The sequence below is a fragment of the Rousettus aegyptiacus genome, unplaced genomic scaffold, assembly GCF_014176215.1.
Source record: "Rousettus aegyptiacus isolate mRouAeg1 unplaced genomic scaffold, mRouAeg1.p scaffold_m13_p_11, whole genome shotgun sequence".
Classification (NCBI taxonomy): domain Eukaryota; kingdom Metazoa; phylum Chordata; class Mammalia; order Chiroptera; family Pteropodidae; genus Rousettus; species Rousettus aegyptiacus.
This window is the reverse complement of record NW_023416286.1, coordinates 2,736,472-2,749,577: the sequence shown is the minus strand read 5'-3', so window position 1 is coordinate 2,749,577 and position 13,106 is coordinate 2,736,472. Positions and strand designations below refer to the sequence as shown.

At 49.3% G+C, this 13,106-nt stretch overlaps 1 protein-coding gene across 5 annotated transcripts in view; it reads right to left on the bottom strand.

Annotated features, from left to right (window-relative positions):
* Positions 1-13,106, bottom strand: part of MTUS2 (microtubule associated scaffold protein 2) — a 367,564-nt gene that overhangs the window by 238,720 nt on the left and 115,738 nt on the right. For 3 of the 5 annotated variants that reach the window (XM_036228402.1, XM_036228400.1, XM_036228404.1), the window contains exons 3-4: positions 7,082-9,492; positions 2,914-3,154 (exon numbers count right to left, since the gene is read on the bottom strand). In XM_036228402.1, the coding sequence (XP_036084295.1) occupies positions 2,914-3,154; positions 7,082-9,271 (2,431 nt within the window). In that variant the 5' untranslated portion in view covers positions 9,272-9,492. Of the gene's footprint in view, positions 1-2,913; positions 3,155-7,081; positions 9,493-9,582; positions 9,715-13,106 lie in introns of those variants that run through there. The other 2 variants (XM_036228401.1, XM_036228403.1) reach the window with 2 other exon arrangements.

Genomic DNA, 13,106 nt, shown 5'->3' with positions numbered 1-13,106 from the left:
ATTTATACAATGGCGTGCCAAGCATTGGAACTGTTTTGGTTGTCAGGTGAGCTTCTAAGGACTCAAGTCAAACAAAGGGGTCCCTGATTGCAGTAGAGTAAAACTAAAAGTCAACACAAGGGTAGCTGAAAAATTCCCAAGTTTGGGGAAATTAGCAACACAAGCTGAATAACCTATAGGACAAGAAGTCGCAAGAGAAATCCGAAAACCCTTTTAACTGAATGATCAAAATAAATACCCCAAATCCATGAGCTGTAGCTAGAAGTTATAATTTTTAAAAGTTGGCAATAACATAAACCAACAAAAATGCAGGGAATTTTTAATTGTGGTAAATTATACGCGACACAAAATGTACCATCCGAACGATTTTAAGTGCACAGCGTGTAGGGTTAAGTATGGTCACGTTGCTGCGGAATTATCACCACCTTCCCTCTCCAGAACTTTTTCAACTTGCAAAACTGAAACCCTGTCCCCATTAAACGTGAACTCCGCCTCTCCCCTGCCTCCAAGAACAACCATTCAACTCCGCTTCTAGTAACTGGATTATTCTAGACACCCCACGCAGATGAAATCACAGTACTTTTTTGTGACTAGTTAATTTCACTTAGCATAAGATTCATCCATGTTGTAGTGTGTATCAAAAATCCCTTCCTTTTTAAGGCTGAGTAATATTCCATCAAAGATATATATACACCACATTTTGTTTATCTGTTCATATATCAATAGACAGTGGGGTCCCTTTTACTTCTTGGGGGCTAATGAATACATAGAAAAAAATTTAAATGTACGCCATCTCTACATTAAACTAGAAAATCTTACTAAGAGAAATTAGAGAAGGCCCAAATAAACTGAGAGATAGACTATGTTCCTAGATTGGAAATCTTAATGTTGTTAAAAACACAGTTCTTTCCAAATTTATATGTAGGTCTACCCAATCTCAATCAAAATCACAGCAATTTTTTTTAAGAAATTGATGAGCTGATTCGACTACCTGGTTTACTTATTTTCAAGATTACTTCAAATCTATAATATTCAAGAGAATGTGGTAATGGCAGAAGGAGAGAGATGCAGACCAACGGAACAGAACATAGAATCCAAAAACAGACTTACGTTTATTAAGTCCCTTCCCAATGGGAAAAGTATCATATTTTCATAAAGTGGAGTTGGAATAGAACACATTATATGCAAAAAAAAAAAAAAAATGAACCTTAACCCATAACTCGCACTACATACAAAAATTAACTCAAAATGAATTATAGACCTAAACATAAGAAATAAAATAATGGAACTTCTATGAAATATAGAAAATATTTCAGACCTTGGGTTAGGCAGACTTTCTTATATAGGAATCAAAAATCATAGGCCATAAAAGAAAAGTCTTGTAAACTAGAATTTATCAAAATTAAAAGCCCGCACTTTGAAAAACACTGCTAAGAAAATAAAAAGTCTAGGGCAACACCAGAAGAAAATATTTCCAAAAGGCCTGTCTAAAACAAAACCTGCATTCAGAATATATAAAGATCTTTTAAAACCAAATAATGAAACAATCAGATTTATACACACACACACACACAAATTTTTAAAAAATGCATAAAGTGATGTGTGTCATCACTAGCCATTAGTGAAATGTAAACGCAAACTAATCATGGTTTTGTATGAGCGCATGCCCACTAGAATGGCTGATATTTTAAAAAGACTAACAATGCCAGATACTGGTGAGGATACGAAGCAATAACAATTCTCACAGACTGCTCGTGGCAAAGAGGAAAACTGCTTCGGAAAACAGTTTGGCAATTTCATTCAAAATTAAACATACAGCAACCCTAACACCCAGGAATTTTATGTCTTGGTATTTGCCCAAGAGAAGTGAAACTGTCCACAGAAAGCTCCGTATATGAACATCCACTTGTTATAGCCAAGAACTGAAAACAACCCAAATGTGGCATATTCCTAAAGACCTTGCATCACTCGAAAGCCGACTTTTGCGGGATGAATGCCGACTTAGTCTACTTTTAGTACTTTTTCCGGATTTTGTGCATAAAAACTATTAACTTTGCTACGGTCTGCTGTTTCGATTGCACGTAAGCCCGTTTCACGTCAGATATATAACTAACTCACGGAAGCAGGCGAAGGGGTGCTGGGCAGCGACGGCCACCCGGGGAAGGGGGCGTCATTGCTTTAAGCGCTATCCAGCCGCTGCCGACCAACGCTTCCATGTCTCCAGCCAGGTGTGTATCGTTTTTATAATAAAATGATCCGTTAAACCTAGAGGAAACCACGTCACCCAAAGAATGGAGAGAGAGAAAGAAGTAGAGCACATTGGAGCAGGACGACGGGGCCCAGAGAGGTGGCCGGGACATCCTGTGCTCGGTATTTGTGGTCAGAAGGGGAAAGGGTACACGGTCAGTGCAGTCCTACGGAAGAGCTCGATGAACTGCGGCCCACGGGCCACATCCAGCCCACCGTTTTGTAAATTAAGTTATATGAGCACGGGGGCCACATCCGTCCACCCACGAGTCATCTGTGGCTGCTCCCACGCTGAGTAGTCACAGCACAAACCACAGGGCCCAAAAAGCCTCAAATATTCACTCCCCGGCCCCTTATGGATGAACGTTCCTGAACCCTGGTCCACGGGATGTACTAGAGAAGGAAGAAAGTACAGGAAGTGAGGACGTGGCTGCAAGGGCCATCATTTCAAAGGTGACATGGAGGATGACAGCTGCAGACAGATGAGTCTTGACACGCGTCTATCTACAATCAGATGGAAGAACAGAAAAAGGCTTCTCCTCAAAGGTGAGAGGTGTTCATATTTTACACACTTACTCCATTTTATCTGACTTAAACAGTAATCACGTAAATCGCTTTTAAACAGTAAAGCGTGGCGGGCCAAAGCAAGACTGTCGGATCGGATACCTGCGGGGTCAGGGTTGTAGAGACTGGCGGCCGTCGCTATGGGTCCCGGTGGGTGGATGGCGCTCGCCGAAGACCTCTGGCTGGCGATCAGGATCCTGCTCTTTGCGGACGGTAAGCGGGACATCGCACCCAGCCCCAGCTGGGGCTTGAGGAGCATGGCCGACCGGTAGAAGGGCGGAGGGACTTCGTAGGGTGCGTAGGGGGGAGAACAAAATTCTTCTTTCCCAGGGCGTTCTGCGACCTATGGCAACGACCAGAAGCTCAGTCAGAGGACTTCGCATCACGGGACGAGGACCAAACCGGGCCGGGAGACCAAGGCTCGGCAACGACCACCCCAGCAGCCCCGAGCTGCCCCCTCCCTGGTCACTTACCCGACCTGGACCCCAGTGTCTTCACCCCTAGGTCGACAACACACCTGGACGACCTCTCAGGCCTCCTCCTGTTCTAATACTCTATGAATCTACCTTTCACTTGAAGGAAAAAGAACTCGCTCTGTGTGATTTTTTTATCTCGCTTGCTACAACATCATCGGACTTTGTACAAGCAGTCAATCTATAAATAAATAAATAAATAAATAACATCAGGGAAGCGAGGCAAGAATTGAGCAGGTGTTTGTAGAATTATGAAAGTTTCATTACTCCTAAGGGGAAAAGGCACAATTCCTATGGTAACGTAGTCTTCACATTAAGTAGATGAACCTCATCAGTTGACAGTAAGTCTTTTCCAGGCGACGTAGAAAACCGTTGATGAGGGAGAGGAGGCTATTTGGAATGGCAGAGAGGCTGATGGGAAGCTGTGCTGTCAGGCCCCCATGACCTGTTCATGTAGCTAAAAACAAGAGGCACCGGGTCACCTCCTGAGCCCATTTGCATGGGCAAGGTGGCGCTGCCAGCGATGCTCAAGAAAGTTGCGCCCAAACGGAAGTTCTAGGGTGAGTCTTGCTGAATTCTCAGCACCTAGAACAGCGCCTGGCACAGAGCTGAAGTCAACAGATGTGCATTAAATAAAAGACTCGCGGTTCTATTCTTTCCTAAGTTTAATAACGTAACGTTCCTGTTGTTTTTTGCTGTACTGAACGGTTTAGACTAGGGTCTGTCTTCTGGTTATCGTCTAGGTATGCAATTCTGGACTCACAATTCCTATTCTCAGTGTTTCATCATATTAAAAATGAAAAAATAAGGCAACTAAAAATCTATTTCCTTTCAGTTAAAAAAAAAATTGTGCCAGAGGCTACGCATGAAAAGATACATCTGTTGATTAATTCTGCTCTAAATCACAATACATTTTGGGTCAAGCATATTCAGGAATCACAAGTATTTAACAATATTCTTTAATAGGGGCTACGAAGCTTTGATCTGAGCTATTGAGGAGATAAACCCTGAATGAATTTGATACTCTTTTAACGTTGAAATAGATACAAAGTTCTCCTAAAATTGACATTATTGAAACAAGAGATTAGGCTTTTAAAGTTTTATCATCATCACATTGTAAAATATGCATGATTGCTAGAGTGGATAGATTGAATTCAAGTGGCAGCAAATTATATTCCCATGAAAGAACATTCTACATCTGCTCTCTGATAAAATTTTTACCATTCTCTATTTATTCTCTTGCAATCAATCTTTGGCTTTTATATTATACTCATATTTCCTCTATTTCTTTTTTTTTTTTAATTTTCACATCTAAATTTTTGATGCCATCGTTCATGGCTTTTAGCAGCTGCTCACACGAAGAAATTATTATCATTTCTAACCTATAACTGTCAGGTTTTTAGGACTGCAATTTGCCAATCTCAGTAATTACTCAGTTCTTTGAAAGTGGATCGTTTTCAAGGATCAAAACCCGCCACGCTGTCACTGAAAAACAATCTTCACGATTTCGGTAAACTCAATGCCTGTCATTTTGTTGGATAATTTGTCTGGTAAGAAAACAAATTCTTTAAACAGTGCAAAGCAGGCCTCAGATGCCTAATCTGTGCATCTTTAATGAAGCAAAGGAATCTACAGACAGCTTCACATTCTTCTCTTTCATCTCTATTGACAGAACCCGAGAAGTATCACTGTACAGACATAAACGCAGAGAGAGCAACCTCGGATGTTTGTTTTTTTTTCCTCCTCCTCTCAAATGGAGTATTTTTAGAAAAATAATTCTGAAAGCAAACTTAAGGATGTTTGTGATTTCAAAAAAAAAAAAAAAACACTCCTGACGTCAATCACGACACACAGACAAAATCGGTTTCTTACTGGCTCATCCCTCTTCATATTTGCCCTGTCCCGTTTCTGGGGACCGTGGGCAGGACCGACGTCGTGTAAATGTGGCGTCTTCCCTGAGAATCCATTGGGATGGTTGCAGGGAGAGGGCCGGTGATGGCTAATTTTGTCACCTAGGTTAGGCCAGATGGTTGGTCATAGATTCTAGACAGTTTTGTGAACGTGTTTTTTTTTAGATGAGATCAACATTTAAATTGATAGATCTTAAATAAGGCAGATTACGCTCCAAAATGTAGGTGGGCCTCATCCAATCAGTGGACGGCCTTCAGAGACAAAGACTGACCTCCCTTAAAGAAGAGGGAACTCAGCCAGCAAACCGTGCTGCTGTCCGTACACCAGCGTGGCCTCTCCGAACCCTTGTGGACTACTAAAGCCGCACACACTCTCACTATCCCGTTTCCCTGGCACCTGGGGTAGCTCCTAGAGGTCTAAGGTTGGAAAATATCTGGGGTGGGGGGGGGATGTGCATATAACACAAAAATTATCCCACAAAGGAACAGAAGCAACGCGGAGGAGAAACACACAGAAGAAAACTCGGGCAGGATCACAGGGAAAGAACCGAAGACTGGAGCGGGGTTTTTGCCCACGTCTCCAAACGAAGTTTCTTTCACAAATGTGCTTTGGCAGAGAAATATGTAGGGGGTCTTTGGGGGGGGATGGGGACAAAGGGCATCAAATTACTTGGTATGAAAGAGCTTAAGTGGATGCTGTGGCACACCTTACAGAAAAGGTGGGGTGAAAGGTGAGGGTGACCCCAACATGCCCGCACTGCCTTGGTGACCGCGGGAGTCGCCCAGTGGCTGCAAGGAAGACAGCCTAAGGCTTAGTGCCCGTCATCACCGCCTCCAGGGTCTGTCGAAGGAGGAGTCCGCGTGCCTGACTTGGGGGCCCCGCCTTGCACGAGTTGGTTACTTCCACAGTGACACTTTGAGAAGAAAAAGTTCATTCACTGAACCAGCTCTGGCTTCCAGGGCCCTGGGGTGGGGGGTCAGATGGCTGCCTCGCAGGAGGCTCCCAGGGGCCACCCCAGCCTCTGCGAGGGGCCCGGACCCTGAGCCTCAGAGGCCTGAGTGGGGGGAGGAGGGGGCTGTGTCTTTGGAAACTTAAGACTCACATTGAGCAAGCTCAGGGACCAATACACAGAACAGAGGCCCTGCCCGCTCCCAGCAAGATGCCGCTGCCCAGGGCGACCCAAGGTCCTCCGGCCAGAGCACACTCGCCACACTTGGAAGGGGGCGCCACGCAGCCCGCACGGCGAGACAGGCCCCCGCCAGTGGCGAATGCTGGGGTCCCAACATCCGGAGAGTTCCGACAAGGACCAGCCAAGACTGACGGAGGTGATGTGTCACGTGGCCCCAAGGCGTAGGAGGCGCTCCGCTAAATGGTAGTCGTGATTACGATTTTGACTTAAAGCAAAGAGCTTGTGCCTAACACATCATGTTCTACTCACTGCGTTCTTCACAGGCGTGACTATGGGAGATGATGCCATAAGGACCCCCCCTGCCCCCGCAGAGGGCGACGTCTGACCGACGTGAGTATCATATTCTGGATTTCCTTCCCCGTCGCCCTGGCTTACAGAAGAGTCGTGTGCACGCACCTGAACACGGAGCGCCATTTACACGCACACCTGGCTACTTCAGGTGTGTCAGACCAGGCAGAATTTAAATATGTCTCCTTAGGTGCCGGGTCCCTGTCATCACGATCGTCACACGTTTCCAGCCAGAGACACCCACTTGTCTACAACCTCCTCCATTAAAAACACCCACTTCCGTACAAGGGAACCCACCCGAATCTGCAGTTTCCCGAGAGGGGATGTTGTTTTCACGACTCGTTGAAAATACGTGACCAACTGTGGGGACGCTCGACCGATAGACCATGCTAGGGCGACACCCTCTTACCTCCTGCAGGAACTTTTCACTCATTTGACCGAAGTGGTGTCCCGGGGGCTTGATCCCAGATACCACCAGCCCGGGGCTGAAGACCCTGGGCTTCTGCAGGTCCGGCTTGAACTTCTCATAGAGGCTGGCGGCCGACTTCAGGTCTCCGACCGCCACCTTCTCCTCTTTGGGAAGAGGCATGTCACATGCGGGCGGGGCACAAGGAAGCCCCACGGGGACCAGCGAAGCATCCACCTGGCTGAGGGCCTGCGGGCTCCTTCTGATGTAGGTGATGATCTTGGGCCTCACGTGCTTGGGCTTGGGCAGAATGACAGGCCTGGGTTCCGTCCTCACTGCTGCCTGGTCGACCTGCTGCTCCTCCAGGCCCACCTGCGGGAACGCTGGGTCCTCGGAATGTGTGGGGATAGGCCTGGGGACCCCAGTGGGGCAGGCGTTCTTGTCAGGCACTTTCGGACAGCTGCTCGGCAGCCACGCGCTGTCAGCAGGGGCCGGGGTGGCTGAGGGTGGCCCCACGTCCACACTCAACACGCTCGCGCCCCGGGGGCTGGTGCTGGGCGGTGTGGGCTCCTGGGTCATTGCTGGGTGGAGCGGGGCTGGGACACTCGGAAGAGAGTCTGCTCCCACTGGGGTGCTTTCTGTCTTCGCTGCATTTTCTAGAAGGTTCCTAGTTTCAGCAACAGAGGTCGTGACCTCCTTGCCTTCCTCTGCTTCTGCGCTGCTGCTTGCAGGGCCGAGGGGCTCGGGGACCCCAGCTTTATGCTCCCCAACAAGAGGAGCTGAAGCAGGAGCCGGCTTGCTGGCCAGCACCCCGTCCTGCTGGCCGCCATGTGAGGGCCTGCTGTCTGTCCAGGCGTCAGGAAAAAAAGCACCGTGAGCATCCCTGGGTGACGTGCTGCTGCACAGCGAGTCACCCAGCTTCCTGGCCCCACTTGGTGACATTTCACCAGGGGGCTGATCCTCAGCAGCGTCCACGGGAGCAGGGCCCCATTTGGGGGTGGGCTGCAGAGACCCCTGCTCCCCCGGGGGCACGGCGCCCTCGCCCTGCTCGCCCCCACCTCTGCCCACGCCCGGCGGCGGCAGGCTGCCGTGGGGCAGACCACCGAGGGCCGTGGCGGCCGTGACTGGCCGTACTTCCCCAGCCGGCTCCCTTCTCTCGAGGGGTAATGCCCCATTCCCCTTGGGACACACTGGACACCCAGTTGGGGCTGACGCGGCCTCCCGCGTGGCCCCGCACGTTGGCTCCGGCTTGGGCTCCCTGCTGCCCTGAGCCGGTCGTGTGTCCGGCTCGCTGGGGACTTCCTCCAAGGCCGACGCTGCAGGCGGGGCTCGCTCCGGGAGTGCAGGATGCGTGGTCTCCCCGCTCGCTTCCGGCACGTGGCCCCATGGCGCTGGGGTCTCTGCGCAGGTGGCCTCCTTGGTTTCTGAGGTAGATGGCTCAGGAGGACGCACACCCTTCCCCTCCGAGGCACTGTCGGCTGGAGGAAACGCTGTCCCTGCGGAGTGGACTGTCCCCGACTTCTGCGGCCCCCCGCCACCCGCCTGCACGTGATCAGGGGCTTCGGCGGTGTCCAGCAGGGTGGGCGGCGGGAGCTGCCGGGCCAGGCTCCCCGGGACCGCATCCAGGGCAGCAGCCCAGCCGCCGGCCCTGTCCAGGGTGTGCCTTCTCAGCTCCTCGTTGTCAAGGGTCTTGGCCAGTTTGTCCTTGCGTGCGAGCCGGGGAACATCGGCGCCCCTTTTAGCGGAGACGTCGGGACTGGCCTCGCCCAGAGTGTTCCTCCATCCCGCCAGACTCAGCCCCTGGCCGCCCCGCGGGGCCTGCAGGGGGGCCGGGGCCAGCTGCACTGTGCGCTCCTCACGCGCATCCCCGTGGGCCGCCGACGGACCCGTGGACGGACCTCTGAGATCTTTGCGGCCAGCAGGGCCGGGCTGCGGTCCGGGGCCAAGGCCCTGCAGTTGGCGTGATTCCTTGTGGGAACGGGTGCCGTTGGCGCCGTCTCCTGGCTCGCGTGAGTTTGCATTCCCAGGGCCGCCGGACGCGTCCAGAGGGGGCCCGGCCTCCGCCACCACCTGGTTGGCGTTCGCATCTCCCAGACCGAGGAGACGCTCGTTATCGTTACCGTTTCTCGCTCCTTTCCTGTTGTCCTGCAGCCGAGCGCAACACGACCTCTCAGGAGCCAGCGGGACGCTCATCTCCCGCTGCGTCCCGCGTCCTGCCTGACCACGAGGGGCGCCCTTCGCGCTGCGACCCGGTCCACGGGGAACCCCCGGGGCCTCGCCCGGGCAACGTCACATCCACCTGCTGCTCCGCATCACCGCCGAGGCGGTGTTACAACCCAGCATCGTCCTGACAGGTGACGGGACGACCTGTCCGTTAGGCGCCCACTGGGCGAAAGCCAATTAGTCCGCGAAACCTAGAGAGAAAGAGAAATAAAACCAGGTCACACTGACGAATAGAGCTGCTCAGGGGAAGAAGGTGTGGTGAACACAGATTTATTCTTCACCTTCGTGTTGTTATTTCATTTCCTCCATCCACAGATTTCTCATAAACCTTTCAGATAGGGGCTCCTGCTGGCCACATATGAGAAAACTGAAACATCACAATGATTAATGTTAGAAATGGATGCCAACACATATTAAACCTTAGATTCAAATTTTAAAAATCCACAAGTACATGCTACATCGGTATTAAACAGGGTGGAGGAAAAGGCAAGGCTCTTCTTCATAGAAAACTATCGACTGAAATAGGAAAGAATATACAATTAGAAATACCACCATTTTGCAATTGCCACAGTCACGATTATCTTGGGCGAGTGATACCAATGCTTGCGAAGAATGTTGGATGAAAGCTTATCAAGGAAATGATATTTATGGAATCTCAAGGTACCGTCCTCCACATTACTTTATCTCTTACAAAAAAAAAATTATCTTTACAACGGAGAAAAGTGGTGGACACCTCCTTAACTGAGTGGCCAGGTGTAACGTCATCAGTCACAGAAACTGGCACCGGTACCCCCAAGGTTAGGGCGTCCCGAGTGCCTCGTGTCACTGAGGAGTATTCTCGCTCTCAGTGTTCGACCGGAATTTCGCCAGAAGAAATAATTAGGCACGTTTAAATTGATCGACATTTTACAAAATAACCGTCTTGAAAACTTGCCCCCAAATGCCGATAGATATTGAGATGTTGTGCATGATCCTAGGTTGGAAATTAGATTTCTTCCAAAAAGCTAGTGAAGTACATTACTGGGACAATTTAAGATTTAAACACAAACTGTATGTTAGGTAACGGTATTCATCTGTGTTAATCTTCTCGCATGTATGATAGTATTGTGGGAAGGTACACGTTTTTAAACAGGATATGCGTTCTAACGTGAAACATTGTCGTTAACTTCCCGTCAAGTGGTTCAGCAAAGAGAAAAGTGTGTGTGTGTGTGTGTGTGTGTGTGTGTGCGTGCATGCACACACTTGTAAGAGAGAACGAGAGCAACTCAAGCAAAATATTAATTCGAAAATCCAGGTGATCCACTCTACCGCCCCTGCCACTTCTGTATAGTTTTGAAATCTTTTGAAATGAAAAGTGGGCGGAATTCCACTCCCGCCTGCAAGGCCTGCGGGATCCACGGGATCCACGCTCCACGCCCTGCGGCCGCGGCCGCCATCCGGCTTCTTCACCGTGCTCCTGCGCCCCGCCCCCTGGCCTCTGCACCACTCCCCCATCTGATGGGGGGTGGAGTCCCTGCACCCTCGCCCAAGAAACTCCTCTGTGGGCTTCAGTCTGCAGCGCAGACACCCTTTCCTCCAGGAAGCCTCCCGATCCACTGGAATAGGTCGGGTCCCTCAACGATGGACTTTCATAATATCCTGTGTTTTTACTTTTTAAAAGGAATCTTCAGGTGTGCTAGAAAAAATGTTTTGAAGCTTGGCATATGTTTTAGGCACTTAACATGTATTCACAGCATGAATGCACAAACGATGGAATGAGTGATGAAGATCGATGTTATTTCTGCCCTCACAGAGCTTAAATGTAAATTTCTATGAACGCGAACTCACAGATCATCAGTAAAGCACTCAACACGAGGCTAACGTTTTATCTACTAGATGCAAGGCATGATCCATGATCAATGCGCATTATTAAGCCCTGGGTGGGAGGATTAAAAGTATGAGGTGCTGCCTTGTCCCTGACTCCCCCAGTGGGAATTCAAAGCAAACGGCCTCCTACACCTTCCTCCTCATTTATACAAACGTAAATGGGCGTGTGCAGACGCACACATACACACACACACACGACATGGAAGGTGTTATGTTTCTACTAAAATAGGTTACATGGCAACCAACCCATTTTCCCTTCATCATGGTTTAATCTGTTATTTCATATATGCAAAGAAATATGTCTGTGGATACAATATAGAATATCCACGCATGTATATATTTGTACATATATATGTACATATATACACATATATATCAAGGAGCCCTCTCTCCATATTCCGTTTCTCAGTTTCAAAGATGTTCTCCTGGAAGACACACCTGTCCTCTGGGCACAAAGACAAAAAGCATGCAGGTGAAGCCATGAGACAGCAGCTTAAAACAGGTGTCAAGGAGCAGGTGTCACAGAAAGTCAGGGAGAGCAAGAAATTCCACGGACATGGCCACCCACAGAAAGGAAGCCTCTCCGATTCTCCATGGGCAGAATTATAAGTGTGAAACCCAGAGCCCTCTTTGGAAGGAATTGTCCAGCCTGGGAGAAAGAAATAAGTGAATTCTCTCAGCAGTGATGAGCCAAACAGAGCATCGTACACCATAGCCCACGACATGATGGCCAGAGAGTGACAAACAGGTGTCAGATCAGTGTCTTGCAAGAAAGAGCCGTATTTTAATTGTTAAAGAATCACATAATAGATGCTCTTTGTCTTTGTCAGTGAACACCATCACTCATTGGTGAGGACATAGAAAATGGAACTTCCTAAGGGCCAAAAATTACTCTCGGCAGTTACAGGTATTTTTAAAATTGAATTTTTAAATTATAATTAATTTTGTTAATTTTTTATTTTAATTTAAGCTCTTTAGTATGTGCGATGGCCTCCACGGATAGGTCTGAACATCGCCTTGCTTTTTCCTGTCTCTCCAGATAAGACGACGAAAGCGCAGAGGGTAACAGCCCCAAAGTCACACGGCTGAGAGCAGGCACAGAGACCGGAAAGTGAAATCGTGTGAGGAGTGGAAGCTGTAAGAGGAAAAGCTGCCTGTCGGTGAAACTGTACAGGACGCACAGCAAGAAGAAAAGGAAGTGTCGCCGCTGTAAGGACAGGAACAGAAGAGCGAAACCAGGAGGGAGAGAAAGCTCACGCGAGACAGGAGGAGCAGATGTAAAACCCCCCTCAGTGATGGAAGGCAAAACCAGGGCCAGGAAGGACGGTTTCCTGCTCCCCCGCCTCCCGCCTGCCCGCGCACCTCCCCTCCAGCACGGTCGTCTGCTAGCAGACGCGCGGTCCGCGTGAGCGGGACGGGACGTCTGTCCTGAACGCGGACTTCAATCCAGGTCTGCTGCTAAGACCAACCCTTCTTCCCCAACATAAACACGATCGTAAACATTCAGACTCATCATACCGGAGCGATTAAGCAAAACCTGCAAACGGGTCAACCAACTGCTCTAATCGCACACTCGAGGTGTGTTCCCCTAGGCGAGGCATGTAATCTTCACGTGCTCCGCATCCATGGCTATAAAAAAAAAGTCCACAGCAACGGCCTTAGAGATAAATGACAACTCATCTTGGAAAAACAAACAAACAAACAAACAAAAACATTAAGTCCTAGGTCCAAAAGGACCTTAAAGATTTTCTAGGCTCATGGCTGATACGACATTAAATTTTCTGAGGCATTTCCCCTACTGATAGGGTGAAACTCTAGTGGCAGGAAAGCCACCAGCCTCTAGGCAGCCCACCGCACCTCCGAGCAGGACCGCCGTCTGATCCTGGACAGCCCTTCCGGCACCTGCAAGGAGCGGTCATGCTCTCCTCCTCCCCGAAAT